Source organism: Lingula anatina, chromosome 1, assembly GCF_051362555.1.
Source record: "Lingula anatina isolate TDL-2025a chromosome 1, LinAna3.0, whole genome shotgun sequence".
In the NCBI taxonomy this organism is placed as follows: Eukaryota; Metazoa; Brachiopoda; class Lingulata; order Lingulida; family Lingulidae; genus Lingula; species Lingula anatina.
Window position 1 is genome coordinate 60,441,938 of NC_141767.1, and position 25,534 is coordinate 60,467,471.

A 25,534-nucleotide genomic window follows, 5' to 3' on the forward strand; every position below is an offset into this window, starting at 1 on the left:
AAAGACTCTCTTCTTACATGGACATTACAAGTAAGCTTGCTGTTTTTAGACAGTTTACTCTTTCAAACGAAACTAATCCCCCTGGTATGACATTCCTTTGGGAAAACAAACACAAATAAGCCAGAAAAAAACCAAGAAAGGGGACTTTGATATGTCTATACTTTTTACAACAGTTCCTACATGGATCTCCTGATTTGGCAGGATGAAGCACTTAAATTATTAGTAGACTTGGAATACTAACGGCTGAGATAAGTAAAGCTGTAAATGAACACATGCATGCTTTCTATTAATTTAAATAATGTGTCTAAAAAAACAATGTTTGGGCAACAAGAGAAGGGATCCTGTACAACACAGGAAGAAAGGTAATGTCTACATAACTGTTCATAGCTAAGCTGAATTGTGATTTTGGCTAAATTTTAAACCATCCCAAGGATTAGCTTATATTAAGAATGGAGTTAATGATTGTGGGACAGAAGCAAAGTAGGTCACATGTAAAATTTTATGTCAAGCCACCACATCTTGCCTCAGAACATCTAAAACGTATCAAATACTTCACAAAAGAATGTATTAATTTTACCACTCTTTGTCCTTTAACCTGTGGATAACAGTTAAAATGTTTCATAGCTACCTACTGGCTAAAAACATCACTCTTGAGTCACTAAATACCATGGATCATTCTTGCACTTTGTAATGGAACTTAAAAAAGAGATCTAGCTATTAAAATGTGACATAAACCTTTAAATTGTTTTGTTGTGTAGACAAATTCCTTTGACTATTAATTAATGACAAAACTGGGCATCTGTACTATTTAAGTTCTACAAATGAGCTTCCAAATGCTGCATATATCACAGTGTCCAATAAGTTGATTGTGGCATGAAACTCATTTTCATAACTGCCAATTCCCTACATGTGCCCTCTGTAAAAATTTTACCTTGCTGCTCCTCTTCTATTCCCAACACTTTTCTGTCTGTATTGTATTAGGTAATAAAATCATTTAAAGTTCCACAAACACCTCTTAGAAGACCTTTTTCAACTAACACCACCACTTGAATGGCTGGTCTTGTAGTAAAGTTTATTCAGGTGAATAAGGTAGTTGATTTCTTGTTTCATAAACACATTGTTGCTTTGGTATATATATCTGTAGAAATCTTTTTCTGGAAAAAGGTTCAAAAATTCTATTAATAAGACATTTATGTGCATAACAAAAACAAGTTTCATATTCCGATCAAGCACAATGGATACGTGGTGTTATATTGTTTCTACATATTCAACATGAATCACTTAAATGAATTATGATATTAATGATCTTTACAGTATTACTGACGTACTTACCAAACAAACTCGGCAATGCTATAACCTCCCAAACATCCTTGCTCAGATGACTAATATCATTGGGATCACTCATGTTGTCCGACAAGATTTGCTGAATTGCCAATAAGTGTTGCATCAGGTTCTGTGAGTTCATTTCCTCCTGCTCTTGATAACCAGTACACAGGTAGTACCTCTGTGGAGCTACATCAGTACTGCTTGTGTAGTTTTTTATGGTCACCTAGCAAAAGAGAGAACATGTTAGTATTTAAAAACTGATTAATAATGTGTTCAATTACACTAATTTTATATGCAAACACGCACTGAGATACCAATTAAACAAATAAAGATAGAAGTAATCAATACAATGAATTTATTTGCATACATCATCACTGTAATATCACCTCAAGCATTAAAGATCTGTCACAGCGTGACATGCCACTCACACGGCAACAAATCAAAACGAAATTTGACTGATGACCTACCTTTGAAAACAGTTTATGCAGTATATATAAGAGACCAACAGTGAACCTGAGCAGTGTAGTGTGGAGTTGGACTAGGGCGGTTCCACCAGGACGGATCTCCTAAATTACAAAGTGTATGCCTACATTTTCAGCAGTAATTTGCAAGCTGTATGTAACTTTAAAATCTTATATATTTTGTTTATCAACCAAAACTAATTTGAATGCATTGCAATAAAATATAATTAAAGTTATTTACCTTCATCATGCAAAAGACTTGATCAATAAAGAATTTCTTGATATCTGTTTTATTTTCCTCTTTTGTGAAGTCTAAGAAATGAACTGGTAAAACATCCTGCTTCATAATTTCACCATGAACTGCCAGTCTTGTGGTCTTAAATAAAAAAAAACAGAAAAAAGAGCACATACAATTACGGAATTATTCAATAGTAACCAAACCACTTTAAGAAAAATATTTGTTTTCATGCAGTTATGTAATGTTATTCACTGTAAAAAAAAAAAAAAAAAAGGACCAGAAATACAGATGCAAATATGGGGAAAAATATGTTCAACGCTGCTCTTTCTTTATAGTCAGGCGGTTAAGTCCAAATTATATCCAGAATTGTGCAAAAGTTGATAAAAGCATGAAACTTTCCACGATGAATGACCATTGGGTGTTTGTCAATTTTGGATCGGGGGGCAACTCCAAAATTCACAAGTACCCGGATGAGACGCTTTCTTAAATATGCTGACTCAGCATTTTATGTACATTCAGATTTCATCAAAACGAGCACTAACAGTACTAATTATGATTTCATAAATAGATTTAAAAACGTACGCTCACTGTGCACAGGTATGAGAGCAATGATGACGTCACGATGACGTCACTGGGTGATAGTGCACAATTTAGAATGACAAATATCCACTTTCACCTACAGGAACAATAGTCGAACTCTGTAATGTTTTTTCCTTAATTTTTTATTACAGAAGTGCATCCTTTAGGGTTAGAAAGGTAAAATTAGCTTGATTGCAACTTCCGAGACATTGAGCATTTTCAATATGGCCGTCAATTTTTGAGGAAAAACAGAAAAACAAGCAGAAGTCGACGGATGTATTTTATTTGTGGCTGTTGTGAATGTGTTTCATGTCGGAAGAACACAGTAGGGCACAAGACTACATCCTAGCACGTCGTTGTTACTGATGAAAAAACAAAATGGCCGCCAAAACATAGGGTAGAGGCAGAGGGTAAAGTAAATGGCAAAATCAGCATATTTCTCGTATCATCAGTCTAATTAACGGCATCTTCTTCTTTGATTTTTCCGTTCATCGTGATTTTTCGTTAGCTTTTATCCTACACTATCATTATCTGCTTGTTTAATATTCAACTTATGTGTGGTGAGGGCGTAAGCCCTAAGTAGTCAGGTTACCCATCTAATTGGTCCCATAGTTGAACAATACTATGTTGTTTTCTGTAATTGTTTGAAAAAGAAATGCCCCTTTTTTGGTCAGAAAAGCCAACTTAGCTTGGCTTTACTAACTTCTGGGACATTGGCACTTTTCGTTACCCAAAATGGCTGCCAATTTTTACGCAAAATTAGATAAGTATTCATAGCAATTTACATCAAACTATATACAGTGCGTGAAGATTCTTCATTTTAAAGTCTATTTGCATGTTAACAATGATGGTGTTTATTAGGGTTTTCTTTCCCATAATCTGCAAGTCATGTTAATAGAAATAGCAAAATAGCCACCAAATTCACAAATTTGAAGTTGTGCTTCTTTCTTCTAACCACATGGGTGCTAAAAATCCTAGGAATATGTCCCGACATCGTGTCTATCTCCAAGAAAAGCCACACGGAAGGCGTGCTGCAACTGCACTGAGACTGAACGGACTCGGTATGATCACTTTCACCCGACAAAGTGAATTTTCCCTACAATAACATATCCTTTAGTCTGGGTCCCAATCCAACATTCGGGCTTCTAAGTCTGGTCTAAGACCGAAAATTGATGTCAAGTTGTAAAATGCCTAAAAAGACAGCAAAGAGCAAGAGGGGAGAGGGGGAGAGGGGACAAGCAAAGTATGATTGGGCTCACCATCTTTGAACACTGCTGCGGATATAATGACCTTCTCAAACATGCACCTGTTTTTATACCTCCCCCAAAACATCTCAACACGTAAGATTCCCGTGCAAAGGACGAGCAACAACCAAGGCTGCCCTACGTCTACTTGCGTTGCCCTTGCGTTGCCTGTACTCCTTGTACACATAACGTACGTAGTGCACGATGCGGGACACGTGCTAAAGCCCGTCGGGCGCAGAGATACTTCTGACACGCGGAGGCTGAGCTTCTCAGGTACTGTCCACGCACTTTCTTCTTGCGCACTAATTACAATCACCAGTTACTTGATTTCTTCCCTGCGATCTAGCTACGGCCCAGCCAGACGAGAGGAACCTAAAATACCGTACGTCCAGAAAATCGTGCGTGGAGTTGGGACCCAGGCTTAAGCTCATATAAAGCCTAGGTCCCAACCGAACGTACGGGCTGCTACGTGTGGTCTACGGCCAAAAAAATTGGCAAAACGGGGGAGTTCGTGCGTGAGGAGCACGTCCATCTTGCGACTTTTGGAGGACGCAAACAGCACGTAGAAACTTGATCAACAGCCGCTACGTGCGATCTAGCAGGACGCAAGGAACCTAAATACCGTGCGTCCAAAACGTAGTTGGGACCTATAGGCTTTAGCGACAAAACACGGCACAAGCATGTACTGTAGAGGTAATTGCCGTTGCCCGTAACCACTTACGATGTCATAAAAAAATCCCACGGAAAACATGTACGAGTTCATTGTACGGCGTCCGTAGCAAATGTCATTTAGACTTTGGCGATCCAAACGAGATGAAGAGGCAATTTTCATTTTGTCAGCGGAATATCGGTAGCGATCCGAGCGAGACGAGAAGGTAATTTTCATATTTGTTTTAGGGACTTCGTCAGCAGAAGATCGTCAGCGGGAGATAATTGTTGATCCGAGCAAAAAGAGAAGGCAATTTGAATATTTGTTCAAGGGCCTCATTAGTGGAAGATCGTCAGCGGGAGACCCAGTGGTTAGGATGCGTTCATTCGCAACTGAGTGAAATATGCTAATGTCTAACCCTGCAAGAGCAAAATTTATTCACATGGTTGAGATGGTAATAACTGACTACTGAATGTTTATTTTGCATTAAAACGTGCTCTAGCAGTTCAGACTCCCACCAAAAGGAAATTGCCAAAATAAGTTGGTTAATGAATTTTTGAAATATTTTTATACTATTTTTCAAATATTTTTATTTATACCCCCCTCCTTTGAAAATTATTCTTTCTTTTTTTTTTCATTTCATTCCTTTTATTTTTGAGTGTCAAACAAGCTGATAATGATAGGTAAGGATCATGGCTAATTAAAAATCTAAATGAACAGAAAAATCGAAGGCATAAAAAGTTTTAATTAGAATAATTATACACATTATAGACGGACTATACTGCTATACTTCATTCTCTGCTGTATGCGTTGGCGGCCATTTTGATTTTTCAATACCAGAAACATGCTAGTATGCAGTCATTTATCCTACTGTGTTCTTATGACGGGAAATGTGTTCAAAATAGCCACAAATAAATTATATCTGTCAACTCTTGGTTGTTTTCTATTTTCTCTAAAAATTGACGGCCATATTGAAAATGCTCAAAGTCTCGGAAGTAGAAACCAAGCCAACTCAACCTATTTAGCCCTCAAGGATGCATTTCTGTTTACAGGAAATATCATTGCAGGGTTCGACTATTTGGCATATGCGAGTGAGTGGATATTTGTCATTTTGTATTTTGCAATATCTCCCAGTGACGTCATCATGACGTCATCATTGTTGTAATAGATGTTTACAGTTAGTGTACGTTTCTCAAATTTATTCATGTTAGAGTCTATCATAATTAACGCCGGTAGTGCTCGTTTACGTGAATTCTGGATGTACATAAAATGCTGAGTCAGCATATTTTAAAAAAGTTGCTCATCCGGGTACTTGTGATTTTTGGAGTTGCCCCCCGATCCAAAATTGACAAACACCCAATGGTCATTCATCGTGGAAAGTTTCATGCTTTTATCAACTTTTGCACAATTTTTTGGCTTAGCCGCCTAACTATTACTAAGCTACACAGAATTAAATGATTACACACACCTGATTATGTGAAGGATTGGTTGTTTCATTCTCCAACCATTTTCTGTGACAGCAATGCTCACTGAAAGACCCAGTATCAATCAGAGCTATACACTTGTTCTGGAATGTATCACTCAGCAGGCTTGTCACTCCACTCCAGTCTTCATTCCGCAAGGTGAGCACTTGGTGACAGTCCGTCTAATACAAATTACATTCATCCTTGACATTGATAAACACAATATTACAAGCAAAGTAATATATTCAGATGACAAAATTCTTACTCAGTACAATACTTTAATGTAATGTAACATATATTATTCATTTACTTGAAATTTAAGTCTGAGAGGTTAGTGAGATTTCAAAATAAAAATATGATTCAAATTACTTCACACCTGCTGTAGAGTTGCTAATTCTTCTAACAATTTGATGTCACAAAATTTTGAACTTCTTATCTTGTCTACTTGTCTGCCAAATGTAGTAATTAGTTTCATCTCTGGGTCTCCCGATGAACTCTACAAGAAAATAAAAATATTGCAAATACAGTTATGATTTCAGTGTAATGCAATGCAAGCTATTGTTATGAAAAAATACATTTTCAATTCTAATGAACGTAAAGAAGTTACAAAAGATGCTAGTGATTTGCCTCACCTCCAACCACATGTCATCTACATGTTCAAGATCGTGTTCTTTCCAAGCCAAAACTCTCTCTTTCCATTGCAACTTCTGCTGCCATTGTCTGTGAGCATAAGATCCTTCTAAGTGCCGCTGTCCTGGGTGACAGCTAGCAAAATGAGCCATCTTGTGAGGCTACAAAAAATACATTTAAAATGTACTGACTCATGATATCTATAATGGCAATGTGTGTGTGTGTGTATATATATATATATATATATACATATATATATATATATATATATATATATATATATATATATATATATATATATATAGGAATATTTTGATAGACTTTCAAAGGTGATCACCCACTGCTGTTACAGAGTATCGTGGACGTGCAGATACATATATTCATCCCCTTATATATATATATATATATATATATATATATATATATATATATATATAATAATATATATATTCTTATATACTAATTCTTATATACTAATTTCTGAAAACAGTACATCTTTTAATTACCCTTTCCCTTGAACCAATGAATGATAAAATCTACATCTTAAAACACCAGTTAACACTACTGTCTGACATTTTCTTACTCTTTTCTTTGGTACCACTATTTTCTCTTCCTCTCTAATGGCCTGTAAATGACATTTCTCTATAAACATAGTCACAGCTACATTTTGCTGCTCGTTCAATATCTCTTTTTCTTCAGGGGATGCTGTTAAGAGTTTAATATTTCTATGTATAGTGTCTGTCTGCCACTTCTTGAACATTTCACAGCCTTTGATGTGCTGGTCTATGAATGTTTGGGGTATGGAGCTTGGTGGAAAAACAGGATTACTTGTTTTACATTTTATGTGTTCTGAAAAACAAACAAATGTATTTTTGTGTGTTACTTTAAACCCCATTCACTGGTGCTAGAGCAGAAAACAAAACTGAATGCTTCATTAATTTTTTGTGAAATGAATCACAGACAATAAGTATCATAAATTCAATATGACATTATTTAATTGCTGATAATTTTTCTCCTTTCAAGAGCACAGACACAGAATACTCTACCCACATATTTACCATGAACTGTTTCTCTTCCATAAAACCCTACACAAACAACATAGACCTCTGAGTTACCAGGTTTGCTGGTGGCTGGCTTATAAAGGTGAACCTAAAATAAATTAAACTAAGAAATGCAGTATACTTTCTCTACTTCTTGGAAAAGATATTAGAAAATGTTAGGAGAGAACACCTTTACTCCATGCATGAGGGCAATCTTTAAAACTTTTAGTTGTTTGGTGAGATAAATACATGCATGCAGCTGAAAATATTATTTTAAGAAAATAAATTCAACTCACCTCTTCAAAACTACAATTTAGGAGATACATCAAGCAAATAGTGTTGCTTTCAAACATAGTAAACATTTTCTGTATGAAATGTCCACCTTTCCCTAGAGCAGACAAAGCCAGCAGACATTCACACATTTTGAGATGTGCCACTACTTGTTCCTGCTCACCAGGGTTGTCTTGACAGTCAATACTGCCATCTGCTGTCACCTGGAAAGAGAAGACACTATAAAGTAAACATAAATAAATAAATTAAGGATAATTCATGGGATTTTGGTGCTAAAAAATCATCTGGTACTTTTAATTTGACAGTCATTCTGTTTCAAAGTTTCAAACTCAAACTACCTTGTAAATATATTTTATTACAGTTCAATTTGTATTCACTTGACTTAAACTAGAGGGAACAAGTACAGAAATCAATTACAACTATTCTTCCTCACAGAAAAAAATTGGAAAATTGAACCTTTGATAGCCAAGCACAATAAAATCTAACATTTTGAATAAATGTAAACTTTTCTAACACTATCTTACTAAATTTTAAATAAATATCAGTGGAATAAATCAAGAATAACAATTCAATACATACCAATTTCACAGTGTTTTTGTTATATTCTCCCCTCAAGAAAACATGGTTTTCCAAGTCCATTATGTCACCTGTTCCATTTTTGCCAAAGTTCCAGTGTTCCAGTGTATGGTACAACAGTCTATAATGGAAAAGTTGTCCAAATAATTTACATGCATCATAGCTGGCCCACATGTCCAACTATCAAGCTTTATTCCATGGGCCTTGATAACATCTATTTTGAGTTATTCGATAAAAGTAGTGTTGGAGAAGCTATCAAAACTCACATAAGCACATACAACTCAGTGGACCACCAAGCTACATTCCACACAGTATGGTCTATATGTAGGATTATAAAATTTATTATCATTTGGTTCCACTGCATATTATGAGTTTTCCTAATTAAGAGCAGTCTTGAAAAGTGAAAGTGGTCATGCAGCCGATTGTAATTAGGGTCATTCATTACGTGAAATGTTTCTAGCTATCAATGAACTGAGAACTATGCACTATGCATAAAAACTTTTGGTAAAACTATCTTAAAATTTGCATATTTAATAACCTGAGTTTTCTTAAGCAAACAAAGATCGATAAAATGTTCTAATATTCTTAATGCTTTATTTAAATTTAGCCACTTCTCATATGACCTCACCTGTCATCACCAATCATACTGGACACTGCACTGCCTTCATAATAGGGGTTCAGTGTGTTAGCCTCCCACTCCCAACATGTGGTAGCTTCTGTCACAAAGAAGCAAATAAAAGTGAATGAGACATTTTAGTCAAAACTGAAATCTGTCTATTGATTTCTGATTGAAAACTAAATACATCCAATGCGATGTTATCAGTTTAATTCCCTACTTCTATATAAAATAAGGGTATTCATATACCAGTAGCATCATGTTGCATCATCTGCATCATCTACAATGACTTTTATCCTATGGGCACTCACAAATTCAATGTATTAACTTAGTTGTATTAAACGTTAATTATTTTAATATTTTAATCATTGAATTTTTCTTTTATTTTTTAGATAAAAAATGTCACAATTTGTTTGCTTTTATCACTCCTAAGTTTAAAGTGCAGGATCAATCCAACTTATAGCTGCAAGCATAAATATTGTTATAATAAGCTTTACAAATAATTTATATGAAGATAAAATCAAAATTTTGCGGAAGAAAGTAAATTTTTGAGGCAAAAGAAAACAAATCTGAAAAATTAACTTTTTTTTAAGTTGAAATAACCTTTGTAGTTGGTGACAAAAATACAAACACAATTAAGAAGGTGTATAAAATGAAAAAAACATGTAAATCAAAGAAATTAAAGAGAAGTTACATACATGCAAAGTATATATTGGTACTTACTTTTTGATTTCAAATAATGATTTAAACTACAAACGAAAGCCCCAGGTGCTTCACACAAATGCAGTGTTCTGAATGTGTCATCTTCATCAGGAATAAGATGAAAATGAGACAAAATTTCATAAAATTTACACCATGCCTGTGTGCATAGTTCTGGGCTAAACATCTCTTTTATACTGCTGACAACCTTTCCTGCTGGATTTGCCTGCTGGGTATGTCTGTGCCATGTCCCTATGTCTTTATCACTGAGAAGGCTTTTAGTGTCATTCAGCTCTTTTTTTAAGTTCATAAAAGTCTCCCATGTCTTCAAAGTTAAAGTTTTATCAGAACCACAATTGTCTGGTAGGACCCAGGGTGCATCATGTGGTTTTTCGTATGAGAATTTTTTGCAGAAAATTTCTTTTAATATTTCACGATGGGCTGCAATATTTTCTTCATCTGCTTTTTCCTTAGTCAGGTAATCACAATACGTAACCTGGCATCCCATACCACTAGAATATCTTTTCCTTTTTTTCTTACGCCCCATTCCAGTATTCTACAAACAAAACATAACATTGTTACATTACAATGCAATACAATAAATTTTATTTCATGTCGGGTATAAATTGAAAGGAAACATTAGCTTTGCAGCTATTCACCGACCGGGTTGGGACAAACATTTCTACAAATAATCCAATATTTATACATGAAGTCTAGTAAGATAGTAAATGGAAAATCTTTCGGTACTTTTGTAGTATACCCCCCCACCCTGTAACTTTCTGTAACGTTCACTTTTCAAACAGTTTTTTTACATTTTCTTGTTCTCTATGTCAAAGCTGTTGAAATAAAATGCTTTTGTAATTACCTGTGGACTTTTTATTTGTTTTAATCACGTTTAATCCAGCCCATTGAAATACAATGTTAGAATCTTCAATTTACACCCGCAGTCAATAACTTGCCGCGTTTTCATTGGCTAACTCAAAGGTAATTTTATGTGAACAAGTAGCTCATAATAATTTCACAGAGGAAGTCCAAGTATATACAATGTATCAATCCTATGTTCACATAAAATAAGGTAGAGTTAGCCAACGAAAACGCGGCAAGTTATTGACTGCGGGTGTAAATTGAAGATTCTAACATTGTATTTCAATGGGGTGGATTAAACGTGATTAAAACTAATAAAAAGACCACAGGTAATTACAAAAACATTTTATTTCAACAGTTTTGACATAGGTGAAAAAGACAATGTAAAAAAATGTTTGAAAAATGAAAGTTTCATGAAGTTACAGGGTGGGGGGGTATACTACAAAAGTACCAATCTTTCTACATACAAATACACGAAGTCTACTTTTTTTTTTTTTTTAAATAGAAAATGAAAAATCTCTCTATGAAAAATATACAAAATGCTAAACACAATTAATTGTGAAAGACAAACATTTCTACAAACAACGCTCACTAATATGTATATGCATAAAATAATGTAAATAATGTATTATTACAGTTTCACTAAATGCATATGGGTTACACAGGCTACATTAAGTTGTACATTTGCATAAAGAGAAAGGATAGATTTTGATTAAATCTATGTGTAAAACGTTGTGCTTTTAAAAACAAAAATAACCTCACAAATTGAGAATCATTTAAAAAAAAGCATCTTGATTACCTTCTACCAGGGCCACAGACTAATTTTTCATAAGGAAGACAGTGCTAGCCTCGGCCGTGGCAAACCGGCCAGTGCCAATCCGCAAAATAAATTTCCGTCGAATTCTAATAATAAGTATGAACTGTGCAAATATAAGATCAGATACATCATTTCCATACATTGCTTCCCATTTTTATTACTTTTCAAAGTTTATATAAGCCCGTTATACCTGCTAAACGGTTACTTTTTCGCTCAGTGTTTTGCTCGCATCTGACAGCACGTGCAGCTCTACGTCGTATCGCTAGCCAGTTTTGTTCATTTTTAAAAATTATACTTGCATGAAAAAAGTGACGCTAGTCTTTTGAGAATTATAGCAATTGACATAATTAAAATACTTATTCTTATACTAGTTTTAGAAATGTCCACAATATCGTTATGGTATTATTCTTTATGTTTACTCTGTTTTCGGAAGTACGACGTGGGTCTGTCTTACTTCTCGCCGATTCTCGCGTGACAATTCCTAATTGATAAAAACAGACCGACGCCATATCTTAGTCTTTGAGGAGATAAACGTTTTTGATATAAATACACGTGTGATCACCAAAATTTTGCATGCAGCTTTGGCGCCAGTGAGTGAGCAAAGTTACAGAGTCTTCTGAGGTGGAGGTTCAGAAGATGAGCGAGGAAGCTGTCGAACACAAGGGTAAGTTTTCACTCTGGCGTTTTCTTTTTGTTCTCGTCGCACGAGGTCACGAATTCGAAGCTGTAACCTGCAGATATATTTAATTAGTTTACTTATTTCACTGTGTGGTAATATTACTTACTCATTAAAGCGCATTTCTCGATTTCAAGTTCACGCTTTTTTGTCTTCGTGGGTGAAGTTTTGAACACTCTTCTTTGGTAGGAATTGCACTAACTTCTCAACAAATCGCAGTGTACCTGCTCAGATTAGAACTCTGATTTTCAGTATATTTATAAATTCAGTCATAAGGTGACTTTGATCAACGTCTCTTCCTTTTCGAAAAATTAGATTATCGATACACTTTTTTCCTGTTTTATAAGAAACTTCAAGCCTGTTCAATTATAACGAGAGATGATAATTTTATCGGAAAACTAAAATCCAGTTCAATGCTTAATGAACCAATTAATTGACATGTTTTACTGACTAGTGTCTCTGTTGAAATGTTTCCAAATGGTTTTATATTTGTCATTGCAGATTCAGAAGGTGATGCAGCAGTCTTAGACGACATTTTGGAGACAACTGTTGATGATGATTTTCCTGCTGAAGAACATGTAGAGAAAAAACCAGGTATCAAAAAACGTCGTAATTCTCTTGTACAGCATGTATACAGGAATTGAGATACATATTTGTAATAATGAAGTGTTTGAGACATTATCAAATTAAGAGCACATTTGAAAAGAAAATTTGTTTCTGAAATGAAAATTTACTTGTTTTTCATAGGGAGAAAAACTCGCAATAAGAAAGTTAGGCCTGTTAAGGCCCCAGCAAAAGGACGAGGAAAAGGCACTAAAAGGAATGCAAAGCCTACTGAACCGGAAGATACCCCTGAATTGGAGGATGAAACCATAGATGAAGAAGAACAGTTGAAGGAAATGGAGAAGAGACGTAAAGAGTTGGAGAGGATGAATGCTGAAAAAGAGCGGGAGGTCAAGAGACTTAAAAGAGAGGAGAAGGCTTTGAAAGAAGCAAATGACAAAGGTTAACATATTTCCTGACTTTTCTCTTTTTTAAATTCTTTTTACCTTGGCAGAGAATTTTGTATCTATCATGCTGTTAGGGGTGCATTTATAAATGTAAAAGGTATGTAAATTCAGTATTTGATAGAGGTATTTATTTTTCAATGGATAGTCAAATAGGGTAAGACTAGTCATTTAGGTAAAACCATGCATTGCATTAAAATGCAATCAAGGAGCTTAGTTGCAAGAAAAAGATTAATGAGTAGTCAGGGTAGGGGTGGGGGTTTACACACCCCATGGATTAAAATCGAAAATATATCATTTGGCAATAAAACCTCTCCCTTGAGTGAGCATTTTGTTTGGAAACTGACCTCCCTCCCTGCATCTGCAGGTACAACTGAGGTGGAAGCTCCTAAGTTAAAAAAGAAGACTTCTAAGAAAAGGGGTAAGAAGGGTATGTTAGATGTGAAACTCCATATAGTTGTAGCTATAGATATTAGCATAATGTATATACTTTAACACAAAAAATGTTTCTTCTTTTACATATTTATTACTTAAGTATGAAAAGGAGTGTTAGTGCATTTTGGTTCAGAATTTAAAATCCTTACAATATATAAGTTACTTTTCATATACAGACACTAAGTGTCTGTATATATATGATCGGTCTGTCTGTCCATGTCATCGCTGTCCGTCTCGTGATGTTCGACCCATAACTGTCATACCATATTTTTGTTTTACTTTAAATTTACTGTGTTGCTTTGTTTGGTAAAGAAGCAGTTTGCTAATGAAAATTGGCATGATCCGTTCACATTTAAGTTTTTTTTACAATTTTGGTGACAATCGCCCCATAACTTCCAAATCATATTTTTGTTTTACTTAAAATTAATGACTGTTTTTTTTTTGTTTTTTTTTTTCAAAGAAAGCAAGTTGCTTTCAAAAATTGGCATGATCGAATCACATTTACAATTTCTGTTTTTTTGCACAATTTTGGTGACATTTGCCCCATAACTTCCAAGTTGAATTTTTGTTTTACTTTAAATTTACTGATTGGCTTTGTTAGGCCAAGAAGCAAGTTGCTTTCAATAATCTGCACATTCGGTTAACAATTATGGTAATGATTTGTTTTGTTTCAGTATTTTATGTTTCACACATTAGCATTTTCAGTGGCTTTTATAGCCCATGAAACCAAATTACTTGCTAGTTTTTTAATATCCATCTTACTTGTAGTACATTATGTAAGAGGATAAGAATGATTATGCTGTTTTAAAGCATTATGTGATGGTGGATCATAATTGGCCAAAACATTATTTGGTGCACTCTTTTCTGCATCTGAATGTCAGAACATTTGTCAGCTTTGCTGCCTTGTTTCCTCAATCGTGTCTGTATTTTTGTCAGCTTTGCTGTCTACTTAACCATTTGAGTCTGTTTTCCTAGTGGACAAAACAGGAAATGTCTGCAAAACCTTTATATGTCAGTTTGGCAACAATTTTTTGTGTGCTGGCATGCTATGAAAATGTTGAGAAGGCTATTACGTACATACATATATATGCTCCTATATTAGATTTTGTGTAATAAGAGAATGCTTCATAGGTGTTGTCTGTACATTTGTTATTGTTTTTCTTTTTCATTGTGGATTTGTTCAACTTTTTATTGTAGTTGTAATAAGGAACATATTAGATTTGCTTGTTATTATAATATAAAGGCACCAAAGAAATTATTAGATAGTAATGATATCTTAAACTTTGAACAATTTATTGTCAAAAACTTTTAAATTTAATTATTGATACAGATGAAAGTGATGGCAAAGTGAATGCTAGCAGTGCTGAGGAAGAAAAAGCAGATGACAATCCCGAGTATGACATCCGCAGTGAGGCAGGTAGCAGTGCCCATGGATCTGTAGCTTCTGGGTCTGGAGAAGGTGGGTTAAACTAGTTACAGGTTCCTAAACCGTGCATGTAAATTGTGACTTTGAGTTTTGTCACTTTTTTTCATTGCTGAAAAACAGTATGCACCAAAACATGATCAGTTTTAGTAGAATCTTCTTGCCCCTAAGTCCACCTGTTTTTTACATGGTGTTTTTACATGCTCTATTATTTAGAATCAGATGGCGAGGAAACGGGCCAACAGGGACAGAACAAAAGATCCAGTCGTAGCATATCTCCCATTGAGTGGGAAGCTAACCAACGTCCAAGTCGCAGTCGGAGCAAGAGTGGCTCAGGAAGTGGCAGTAGGAGTAGAAGCCGGTCAGGTAAGTGTTCTCAGAACAGCCTGCCCAGCACTGTCTTTTTACCAAAGGTCAAGGTTGCTTTTAAATAGGGTTAGTGGCATATTAAAATAGAACTATAAATATAACCAATTTTTTCTAATGTTAAGGTAGCTGATTTTGAATTGATTTTAAATACTGATAGTTCTGCTTATGAATTTGTTTAAATTTTTATTTCCGAACTGTTCTGTTTTAAAGCAAGCAGAGAGAGAAGATCATCAGCTGAAAGGAGAGGTATGTTACTTCTTATTAACTGTGAAATTGGCTTAAGATGGTGAATTATGTTTAAGTTTATTTCATTTTTTGTTATTTATTTAAGACTTCATGTGATCTATTCAGTTCACTAATTCTTGTTTCTTAAAGGGTTTTAAGTTATGACTTGAAGTAAATTTAGGGTAAAGGTTACTCCCACCCTGAGTGGTGAAAATGAGGGGTTTTACCCTAAGAAAATTTACAAGTAACTTGTTGCACATGGCATAACCCATAGGCCAGGCTGATGTCAGTAAAACTAAAAATACTTCTCATCAATGGCATTTTAATATTTGAAGGAAATCATTTTTTTCCAGAATATCAGCATAAGTTAAGACACATCTTTAGAGAGGCAACCTATTTCATTATTAAAAGCAACAATCATGAGAATGTTGCTCTTGCCAAAGCTAAGGGTGTATGGTCTACCCCTCCACAAAATGAGTTTAGGATCAATAAAGCCTACAGGGTAAGTGGATTATTGGATGTATTTAATTTTTGAATTTTGTGGAATCCAAATTTGTATATGTAAAAGTAAGATGTAAGCTAAGTGGTGTAATTAATGTACTGCATGATATAAGAGGTGCTTTTTCATCCCTTTTTTTAAAACTTCTTTATTTTATAGGAAAGCCGTAACGTAATTCTCATCTTCTCTGTAAGAGAAAGTGGAAAATTTCAAGGTAAGTTAATGATCACTTTACTCTTAACAAACCAAAGTACTTGAAACCCTTCCTCCTCAGGTCGTGTATCCTCTATGGCTATCATGTTTTGAGGGGTTCTGTTTGTTTATCGGTGTTACAATGATTTTAAAGATGTAAATGTCTTCAAATTTTATAAGTCAATATTATTTTAAAAAAAAAATTCAGGAACGTGTTTTTCATTTTTTGATGCAGGGTATGCTCGTGTAGCAAGTGAATCAGATAAAGATCATCCACCAATCCGCTGGGTGCTACCTCCAGGGTTAAGTGCCAAGGCCCTTAGTGGAGTGTTCAAGTTGGACTGGGTGACCAGGTATACTCTTTTAGTTTACATCATTAATCTAGGATGGAAATTGGATATTGTAGACAGTATGATTCTTCAATTAATTGACATTTTATCATAATTATGTATTTATATGCAATGCATCTTATTGTTCATTAAGTTGTAACAGTCTGATATGTTTTGTCTTTTACAAGGAGAGACCTGCCATTTACTAAGACAGCCCACCTCCTCAACCCATGGAATGACAATAAGCCAGTCAAGATAGGGAGAGATGGACAGGTAACAGTCATGCTTTGCTGTTGAAGAGTGTGTTATATGGGGTGTTCTGAAACTATTTATACTAAGTTTACTGCAACACAGATTACTGCAACAAAGATATATTGATATTGTACACCATTTGTACATGTACTCCCTTTACATGTTCTGTGTGATGTATGACAGTGACTGCCCAGGAATCCTATTGTGCTTATGTCCACAAATGACTTAATTTATGTTTGCTATACTTACAGCCTGTGGAGCCAAGGTGTGGAGAAGCACTGTGTAGGATGTTTCCAGCTGATGAAGCTATAGATATTTCTGCTATCACAAGGAAGGCTAAGGCCAAAGGACCTGCAAAATTTAGTAGACCACCACCCAGAGAAAGTTTTCCAAGACGAGGAATTTCACCTAGGTTAGAGACATTCAAATTTGGACTTAATTTCTCATCTCAAATATGGACAGTTTGTTATGAATACTGTTATAGACTGGGAGCAATTTCTGTTTCACTCCATTTTGTTACTTGAGAAACCATCCTGTATAAATGGTTTTTCTTCTGAGATACATCATATTCAACGGAATATGTTGTCACTTCTGCCAAAAAATGATGGCAGCATAAGACTGACGTGTAGTCAGTGTTTGGTTCATGCACAAGGTGTGATAAGGCAGGTAAGTTATCTTCATGGACTGTGATTGTTGTGTGCAGGTGACATCATCATGTAAACAGTTCCTTTACAGGTAAATTTTGGAGTTGCAATTGGCTGGCTGAACTAAGAGGCCAGTTTCTGTCCTGTTCATTGGAAACCAGAGAACACAAGTCAGCCACAGATGGTAACAAGGTGGATTTCAGTCACATGCAGAAGCCAACCACTTGGAATTTCTGTGCTTCTTAACCAGGAGTTTCTGCACATGTTTACATGTGTGTGTATCATCATCAACAGCAGCAGCATATATCGGCAGACACTTGCCCCCAGTCCACACACAGACACTGAAGGACTCTTTCTTCAGTAGCTCTGAGGGCGGTTTATTGCTGCATGCACACACACACATAGTTCATTCAGATGTAGTGGACTTTTTGTTTCTTGCTTTTCTGTATTGGTGGTGGCCAAAACCTCAAGACAAGGGGGACATAGATAACATGTGCAGTAAGACTGTTAAAGGACACTTATGTTTTGTATCATATTGCTTATCCAGTGTGAAATGAGAAAATGGACTGCATTTTGTCCTAATGGACTACATTTCATACATAATAAATAAACTTTACTACTTGGAAGCATCATGATACCAAATAGAGCTTGTTAGATCTTGGCGGGGTAAGGACCTTCAGCTGTTTACTCCGCCAAGAAAACAAGATAGTCGTGGACTAAATGCTCAAATAAAAAGAAGCAAATGCAGAAATATTCAAATGTTAAGGACTATTTGTAATCACAAAGGACTAGTTGAGCATGTCCCTTCAAAATGCAGGACTTTCCTGAATGCAGTATTGGACTTTAAACAATCAGGGGTATGTTAATATATCTCTTGTTTTGTCTAACAAAATATGCTTTGTAATGGAAAAAGCTGAACATCAGAGCTATAGCTTTTTTGGCAGTTGACAGTATTTCCATACTAATACCAATTTTGAAATTAACAACTTGCTACACTTTTGATGTTTAGGACAAAATTAGGACAAAATCCATTTTATTTTGGAATGATTGAAATGCTGTTTAAAACATCCTTGAAGTGATTTTTGAGAGAAAGAATACTGTACAAATCATTATTATCGTAAATAACATTTTGGACAATTTATTGGTATACCTTATTGTTTTGTTCCATTTTAAACCCTTGGTTTTTATCATTATATAACTTGTCCTTTATAATCAATTAAATTTTTATGACTTGTGGGGCATGTTGAACATACCCCAATTTTTTTATGAAAGTTATGTCCATGGATGTATGAAACAAAGCTGCAATGTGTGGACTGTCAAAGCCAAACAAGCTATTTCAATTGCTTAGCCATTTGGCAAATGTTCTAAAATCTGAAAGTGGTGTTTACTACTTCATAAAGTAGTGAATTTGAAAAGGTAAGGAATTGAACCACCCATGTTCTTATGTATAGAGTGGTATTTTCTTTTTGACAATTATATATTATTGAATTTTCAGGTTTTGATACAGCGAGGAAAAAACTGATGCCCATGTGTTGTGGTATTTTTTACAATACATGTATAGTAAAAACATTTTCAGTTGCATGTGATAATTATGCCTGAACTTTTATTTCTGGTAGGCGTCGCCCCAGCAGGCGAGAATCTTATGAATATGAACCAAGACCTAAAAGGGGTAGATTGGATATGGGAAGAGATCCAGGTAGAGACGGTATGTTGTTTTCTGGCCTCAAAAAGCCTGTATATGTATGTTGGAATAAAGGAAGTTCTTTATTTTAAAATAATCTTTTTAAGGTGCTTAAAAGTTTGTTGTTTTTTTGTGTGCGTGTGTGTGAATGATCTTTTCTATAATACATAACTTCCCAAACTTATGAAAGAAGGGAAGAGAGAAATAGCTTTTTTAAAGAATGGTATGTTGAATCGTTTTAGTTCAGTCTGATATGGATTTATTTCAGCATATAGACGAGACCGGCCTTCACCAAGGACTTATGCTGGAGTCCGTAAAGAGACTTTTATCAATGGGGTGAGTCATTAGTCATCAAAATATGAATGTATACAAGTAAAAATTAACTTGAGTAAAACAATTCAGATACAGATTTCCAATCAAAATAGTTTTCGTTGTGAAAAAAAGCAGTCAGCATTTGTACACTTTAACTAGCAAGCATGAAGACTTGATGTTGGTCATAGTATTTTGGAGTGAATTGATGTAAATAGAAAGGACGAAATGAGAAGAAATATCCTGCATCACAACAGTTTTCCTCTTAAAAGGATGGCAGATGAGGGGCTACAGTGTAGTGCTAAGTCTGTGTACAATGTACTACAATGTAGTTCTGAGTTTGTTGATCCTTGCCTACTCCTCAGCTGTCCTCTGATGTACCAAGCCCTCCTGCCTCCCTTGTAATGAACTAATTTTTAAATTTCTCTTTCAGTATTTATCATTACAAAACATTTTTCTTTTCTTTTCTTTTCTCATTCATCAATAGATATTTATTAGTTAATTGGTTATATTTTTAGGTTCTCTTAAAATGAGCATATAATGCTCAAAGCGATTTGCCATCTTCATATCTACATACTTTTATATAATTCACATGAACTAATAAATATGTTTAAAAAAAAAGATGGCAACAAGAATATATGCGAGACCTGTCATGGTTCATGGCATTCTGTATCGTTTCCAGTCATACCATGACTACATGCGTGAATTCCAGCACCGAGCCCCTCCCATGCCACCAATGACAGGACAGTGGATACCAGCTGTAAGTAATGTGCATACACAATGATGTTAAGGAAGTAGACTAGATTTTTTTGTGGGTCTATTTATCTGTGTCTCTCTGTGGATAGTCTTATCTGGCCAACTTCTACAGTTTGTTACAAATTACATCTCGATGAAACCAACATTAGGTTTGACAAGTATCAAGGTCTTTGGAATTTTGTCCTGTCATCTCCTTAGTTTTCTGTCAATTTTTATGAAAGGTTAGTTACATGGGTGAAAACCTGCCTGTCCCAGTCACAAACTTCTGAACGTGAGAACTGGAAAGACCTTATTTGAATAATGACTGAAGTAGAACTTAAATTGTGTTTGTATATTTTGCTGTGGACTGAACAAAATAAGCTTTGAAGTATGGTTAATTGTTTAATGTTGTTGGAAACTTCTCAGTGTAAAGAAATGTTCTGTCCTGTTGCAGCCCATGCCATATGGAGAACACATGCCTCCATACCACCATCCTTATGACAGGCGAGATACATACGCTCCACCCTCAGAATATGGCCTCCCTTCTAGCAGCAGGAGGAGCAATGAAAAGAGGGTGGGTAGACAATACCATTTTGGAAGTTTATACTTCCAAACTGGTATTTTATACTTAAATGGGAACAAAAGACCAGGAATGTTTCGTTTGAGAGAAATAAGTTAGATACAAGTTTTTTTTCACTTAGATTGCATTTAAACATTCTGGTATGGACCATACTTTCTGTTGGTTGGCACCTCTTAGTATTTATTAATGTTATAATTTATGTTCTTTAATGGAGTATAATTTTTGCTTTTATGATTTACATTTTAAATGTTACCTTTATTTCAGTATGATAGAGAAGTTGACGACTTCTTGCGACGTACGCATAGGGGAAGCAGTCGGGAGAGGCGTCATCGGGACAGCAGAAGATGAGAACAGCATGTAGCTTCATACTGAGACAATATATTTTCAGGAGAACAGACTGAAGGACCATTCAGCTGACTGTACTGAACTATAATGATCATTGATACATGTAGTTACTCCATTAGATACCAAGCTAGTAGGTACTTACTGCCAGTGATCATGTTGTAATGCAGTGAACTTGAACTTCAAGAAGACCAGTGCTTAACTAAATTGTGAGAAACAACAAAATGCCTGTTTGTTTTGTAAAAAGAAGATTCATTTTGTACACTCTGACATTGAAATGTGAATATTCTATTGTATATAATGTGAAGAAGACTTACTGGAGACCCAAAGTAAGTTGGACTTTCTGCTTGCTGTAAAAAATATAAAGTTAGCAATGTAAAATTTATATTTTATGTTCTGATTGTCACATTTCAACCATGCAATTTACCTACCAGGTTAGTAATTTGCATACAAGATTATTTCCATGGTAGAATTGATTGAAAAGAGACCATTATCAATTTAGTTATGGAAAGACTACATTGTCTGTGATCTTGAGCATCTAGAGATATTAAGTTAATGCTTAAGTCTTTAACTGTAAATGTTTTATTACACCAGTGGCAAATTTATAAACATTTTAAAAGGTATCTGTGTATAATAGAAAATGTTTTTGTTCAATAAATAGTATACATTTATTAACTGTTATTATCATTAATTTTATTTTATAATTTTTTTGATCCACTGCAACACCTTGAGATCCAAGTAATTCTACTCGGGATGAATTCAAAGAAACGGTACACGGATATTTCAAAATTGTTACAGTCGTGTTACCAAAGACAACAGCTCTTTACTGTCACTCTGCCCTGCTATTGGGTGGCATTATGGTATGGATCCCATTCCTTTATGGTCATAAGTCAACAAGGAGTGCCTCCCCTATATCTAAAAACAAAAAAGGGTTCATATAATTCCCCTATTCACAAAGAACATGTTACATAATTCAATGAAAAGGCTACTCTGAACACAGTACTGATTTATTCAGTAAGAAATGTTTAAAAGAGCCATTGGACCTTAACATGCAACTACCTTTCCTTCCAATTTCTGAAGGGAAGAACAAACTGAAATGCTTGTCTTGTCTTATTCTGTGATGTTCTTTTGTCTCCTGCATGCTTGGTCTGACTTGCTGCTCACTCAAAGCTAATGCTGGACCCTAAAGCAATGAGGAAATAATGAACTGAGGAGATACAAATTTAAACGGACAGCAATCCTACATCACAAATGTTCTCTCTGAAAAAAAATTACATTCTTAACTCTATACAGGAAAAAAAGATAATCTCTTATACTGGTATCTTTGCAAACAACTACATGTATATCCCACCTTGCCTCTCCTCTGTGCTATTTGAGACCTCAAAACTTGGATTTTGGAGCGCAGATGATCAAAACTTGTTAAGGAAAAGGAATGCTTATTAGCCACATAAAACCAAGTAAATGTTTTCTAAATTATGTAATCTTCAGCATTCCCAAATTATTATTTTAAATTGCAATTCATGATTATTTATATGTTAATCATTTAACCACTGCAATCCATGATAATAAAAATAATGGTGTATAAAAACAAAGGACATTTCTCTTTATCCACCTTGCTCTATTGATGGCATCCATCCATTCCCTGATTTGATTCTCATTTTGGCCACTGAACATATGCTTCTTGTCTCTGTCATCTTCAAACACTGAGAGATAAAAAAAAAAGCCTTCAGCCATGTGTGTCAATATGCAGTTTGATGTTTACCTTCTTGCATGATCAGGCAAAATGAGGGTGGGAATGGGTAATCTAAGACATGGGCACCAAAATAAATGGATGTATGTAAGACTCGGGTATGACTGCAATAATGTAAAGAAGCAACTGAACATAACATTGTACTAACCAATTGAGAACACAAACAGACTGTTTCCATCCACTTCAATCTGTGTCCTGCATTTTTCAAGAACTAAAATACCACATGCCTACAAACAAAAAGTATTGCTATATAACATGATGTTAATACACATATTACAAACCACAAACTTGAATTTTAATAAAAATTAGAAAATATCCTTTAAAGCAGTATTTAATCATACATTTATACACATTACTCAGCTTATGCAAGGAGGGAACAAGAGGAGGTATGAGGTGAGCTCTCAGTTTTAAAATAACATTTTTGAAAGAACATTCTTTTAATGAAAGCTTGGAAATATAAACAGACATGAGATGTTGGATGAAGCATTTGGTGGGGATTAGGTGGGGGATCAAAATAAAAAAAGGCCCTAAAATGCTAGATACACTTGTTAAAGTATTTTTTTAACTCGCCATTGTAACTGATACTTTCCTCAGTTTCTGACATGACCCCATGGTCCGTTCTGTAGTAAAACAGCAAATTGTTCTTCAACTTGAACCATCTTTCTTTGTAACCTGTATTAAGTAAATATTACAGAGGAATTGTAGATGTTCAGGTCACGGGCAATAATTTTTCATTTTTCAATAAACCGATACTTTACAACGTGCATAAATTTTTCTGGTGTCATTCTGCACAAGAAGTGAAACAAAGCCCCTCAAGTGCATTTACCATAGGGAACGCAAAGAACACAATTTAGTATTGAGAGAAATATTAAGAGAAATATACAAAAATCCAAAATTGAGAATTAAAATTATAGATCTCATTTACTGAATTACCATTTTCCCTAGGTGGTTTGTGGGCCAATCGACCTTCGCGATCTGCTGATATCTTCCTCGAGACATAGCGCAGCTCCTTCTCATTGAATCTCATTTTCTACAAAGCAAGCTTAATATCTGTTTTGGGTTTTAAGTGCTAAACCGTAAAACCAAGGTGATAGAACATTCAGGCTTGAAGTAAAACATCTTCTTGTATTTATCAAGTACCCACTTCACAACAAGCACCACCATTCTTTGGAGCCTCGTTCTCAGGGCAAACGCTAATATTGTGAAATGATAGAGCGTTTCAAACCTACTATTTTGATGTCGCAATAGTCATTTGCGACATAGTCTACCGAAATGCTGGCTACAGGTAGATCTTTGCTAACGTTGGTAGATCTATGAGGGTACAGTTGGGATCCTGTGTGGATAGAATGAAATATCCATGGCAGTGCTATATCATATTTGCAGAGAGGCTAATAAGTGAAATTTTATTGGACGACCACTTAACAAATTACCCCCCCCCCCCCCCCCATTTTGCCAACAAAACATTCCTACGAGGTCATTTCAGGAGAATCTACTGCAAACGCAACTGGCCTTACCACGTTTGTTGGTAAATAGCTTATGTATCGTTGGGACTTAAAAAGTGGGTTGTATGCGTCTTGGTGCTTGTGAACATCGGTGACCCCCCCCCCCCCAAAAAAAAAAAAAAAAAAAAAAAAAAAAAAAAAACATTCCCCTATTTCTCATCATCATCATCATCATCATGTTTATTATTATTGTTGTGTGTTGAAATAAAGAACATTTTAATCTAAATCCCTTTAGGCCTACTTTTATTCGTTTTTCTTGCGCAAGTTATCAATATGAAAACTGCGCAGATCTGGGCCTCCAGTATATGTAGGCCTACTGTAGCTTTGAGAACATATAGCCTACGCCTACATGAACGTACGCATGCTTGTAAACATGCATCTACACACACATTACCAAGCGGTGAACAAGAGAAGTTTTAATAAGCTTATCACTTGACTTTTCAAAGATAATTAGAGTCTATATTAATCCACTATAAAGCCGAAAATACATTAAAAGTACCTCATCGGTTAACCCAGTTGATACAGCAGATGGGACACTTCGACGGTATAAGTTAATAAATCAGTTAAACTTTAACTAAGGCGCGTGCCTGCCGCGAGGCAGATTTAATCGTATTGGTCAAGATTTGTTTAAACTTGTAAGTTTCAGATAGAAGATTATCTATTTAATTTCCAATAAACACCTCAAATTATCTCGGCGTGACAAATTGTAGATAGACTTATTGGTTTATTGTTAAATATTAAATGTATTACTCATAAGGATTATATATTACTGTCTTATCAATTCCCAATACATTGGTCCACCCAAAACATAAACATTTATATATGTATATTAATCGTAAGAAAAGCACCGAAAGCGCCTTGTCTTCTATAAATGATCACCTAAAGGTCTTGAACTATTAGGAAAACCCTCTAATATGACTGGCAATAACTTACTTATTTGACATGATGTTTGAGATACAGTTCGTGTACACAAAATTTGTCGGGGCGTGATTGAGTAAGTGCATTATTTTTGTTCAGTTGTTCTATTCGAAAGCAAGGGCCATATCGTATCAAACACGATGTTAAAACTTTCGATTAGGAACCATGACGTT

General features: G+C 35.1%; 3 protein-coding genes across 7 annotated transcripts; 1 reads left to right on the forward strand and 2 right to left on the reverse strand.

Moving 5' to 3' along the window:
* Positions 1-140: 140 nt before the first annotated feature.
* LOC106171494 (cap-specific mRNA (nucleoside-2'-O-)-methyltransferase 2) lies at positions 141-12,299 on the reverse strand. Of its 3 annotated transcripts, none has more exons than XM_087002838.1 (14): positions 12,279-12,299; positions 9,837-10,368; positions 9,126-9,213; positions 8,501-8,618; positions 7,927-8,124; positions 7,649-7,739; positions 7,174-7,439; positions 6,593-6,751; positions 6,337-6,456; positions 5,966-6,142; positions 2,029-2,163; positions 1,794-1,892; positions 1,333-1,549; positions 141-1,154 (listed from the first exon to the last, which is right to left on the reverse strand). In XM_087002838.1, exons 2-14 carry the CDS (start codon positions 10,357-10,359, stop codon positions 1,030-1,032), a joined length of 2,316 nt encoding a protein of 771 aa, XP_086858964.1. In that variant the 5' UTR covers positions 10,360-10,368; positions 12,279-12,299; the 3' UTR covers positions 141-1,029. The 3 variants fall into 3 exon arrangements, with proteins under 3 accessions (XP_086858964.1, XP_013407323.2, XP_013407331.2); XM_013551869.2 differs by lacking the exon at positions 12,279-12,299 and adding an exon at positions 11,684-11,840; XM_013551877.2 differs by lacking the exon at positions 12,279-12,299 and adding an exon at positions 11,476-11,820.
* LOC106171506 (YTH domain-containing protein 1) lies at positions 11,960-21,862 on the forward strand. Of its 3 annotated transcripts, none has more exons than XM_087002839.1 (17): positions 11,960-12,157; positions 12,671-12,763; positions 12,917-13,174; positions 13,544-13,606; positions 14,942-15,070; positions 15,251-15,400; positions 15,614-15,649; positions 15,982-16,130; positions 16,287-16,341; positions 16,555-16,672; positions 16,837-16,921; positions 17,152-17,312; positions 19,161-19,249; positions 19,494-19,561; positions 20,217-20,294; positions 20,724-20,843; positions 21,114-21,862. In XM_087002839.1, the coding sequence occupies exons 1-17, from the start codon at positions 12,130-12,132 to the stop codon at positions 21,195-21,197; spliced, it is 1,764 nt and encodes a 587-aa protein (XP_086858965.1). In that variant the 5' UTR covers positions 11,960-12,129; the 3' UTR covers positions 21,198-21,862. The 3 variants fall into 3 exon arrangements, with proteins under 3 accessions (XP_086858965.1, XP_013407344.1, XP_013407349.1); XM_013551890.2 differs by having other exon boundaries at positions 11,961-12,157; positions 13,544-13,597; XM_013551895.2 differs by lacking the exon at positions 13,544-13,606 and having other exon boundaries at positions 11,962-12,157.
* LOC106171521 (pleckstrin homology domain-containing family J member 1) lies at positions 21,423-24,130 on the reverse strand. The gene is made up of 7 exons (XM_087002843.1): positions 23,875-24,130; positions 23,530-23,613; positions 23,090-23,167; positions 22,804-22,894; positions 22,543-22,606; positions 22,251-22,374; positions 21,423-22,106 (listed from the first exon to the last, which is right to left on the reverse strand). Exons 1-7 carry the CDS (start codon positions 23,966-23,968, stop codon positions 22,075-22,077), a joined length of 567 nt encoding a protein of 188 aa, XP_086858969.1. The 5' UTR covers positions 23,969-24,130; the 3' UTR covers positions 21,423-22,074.
* Positions 24,131-25,534: the final 1,404 nt, after the last annotated feature.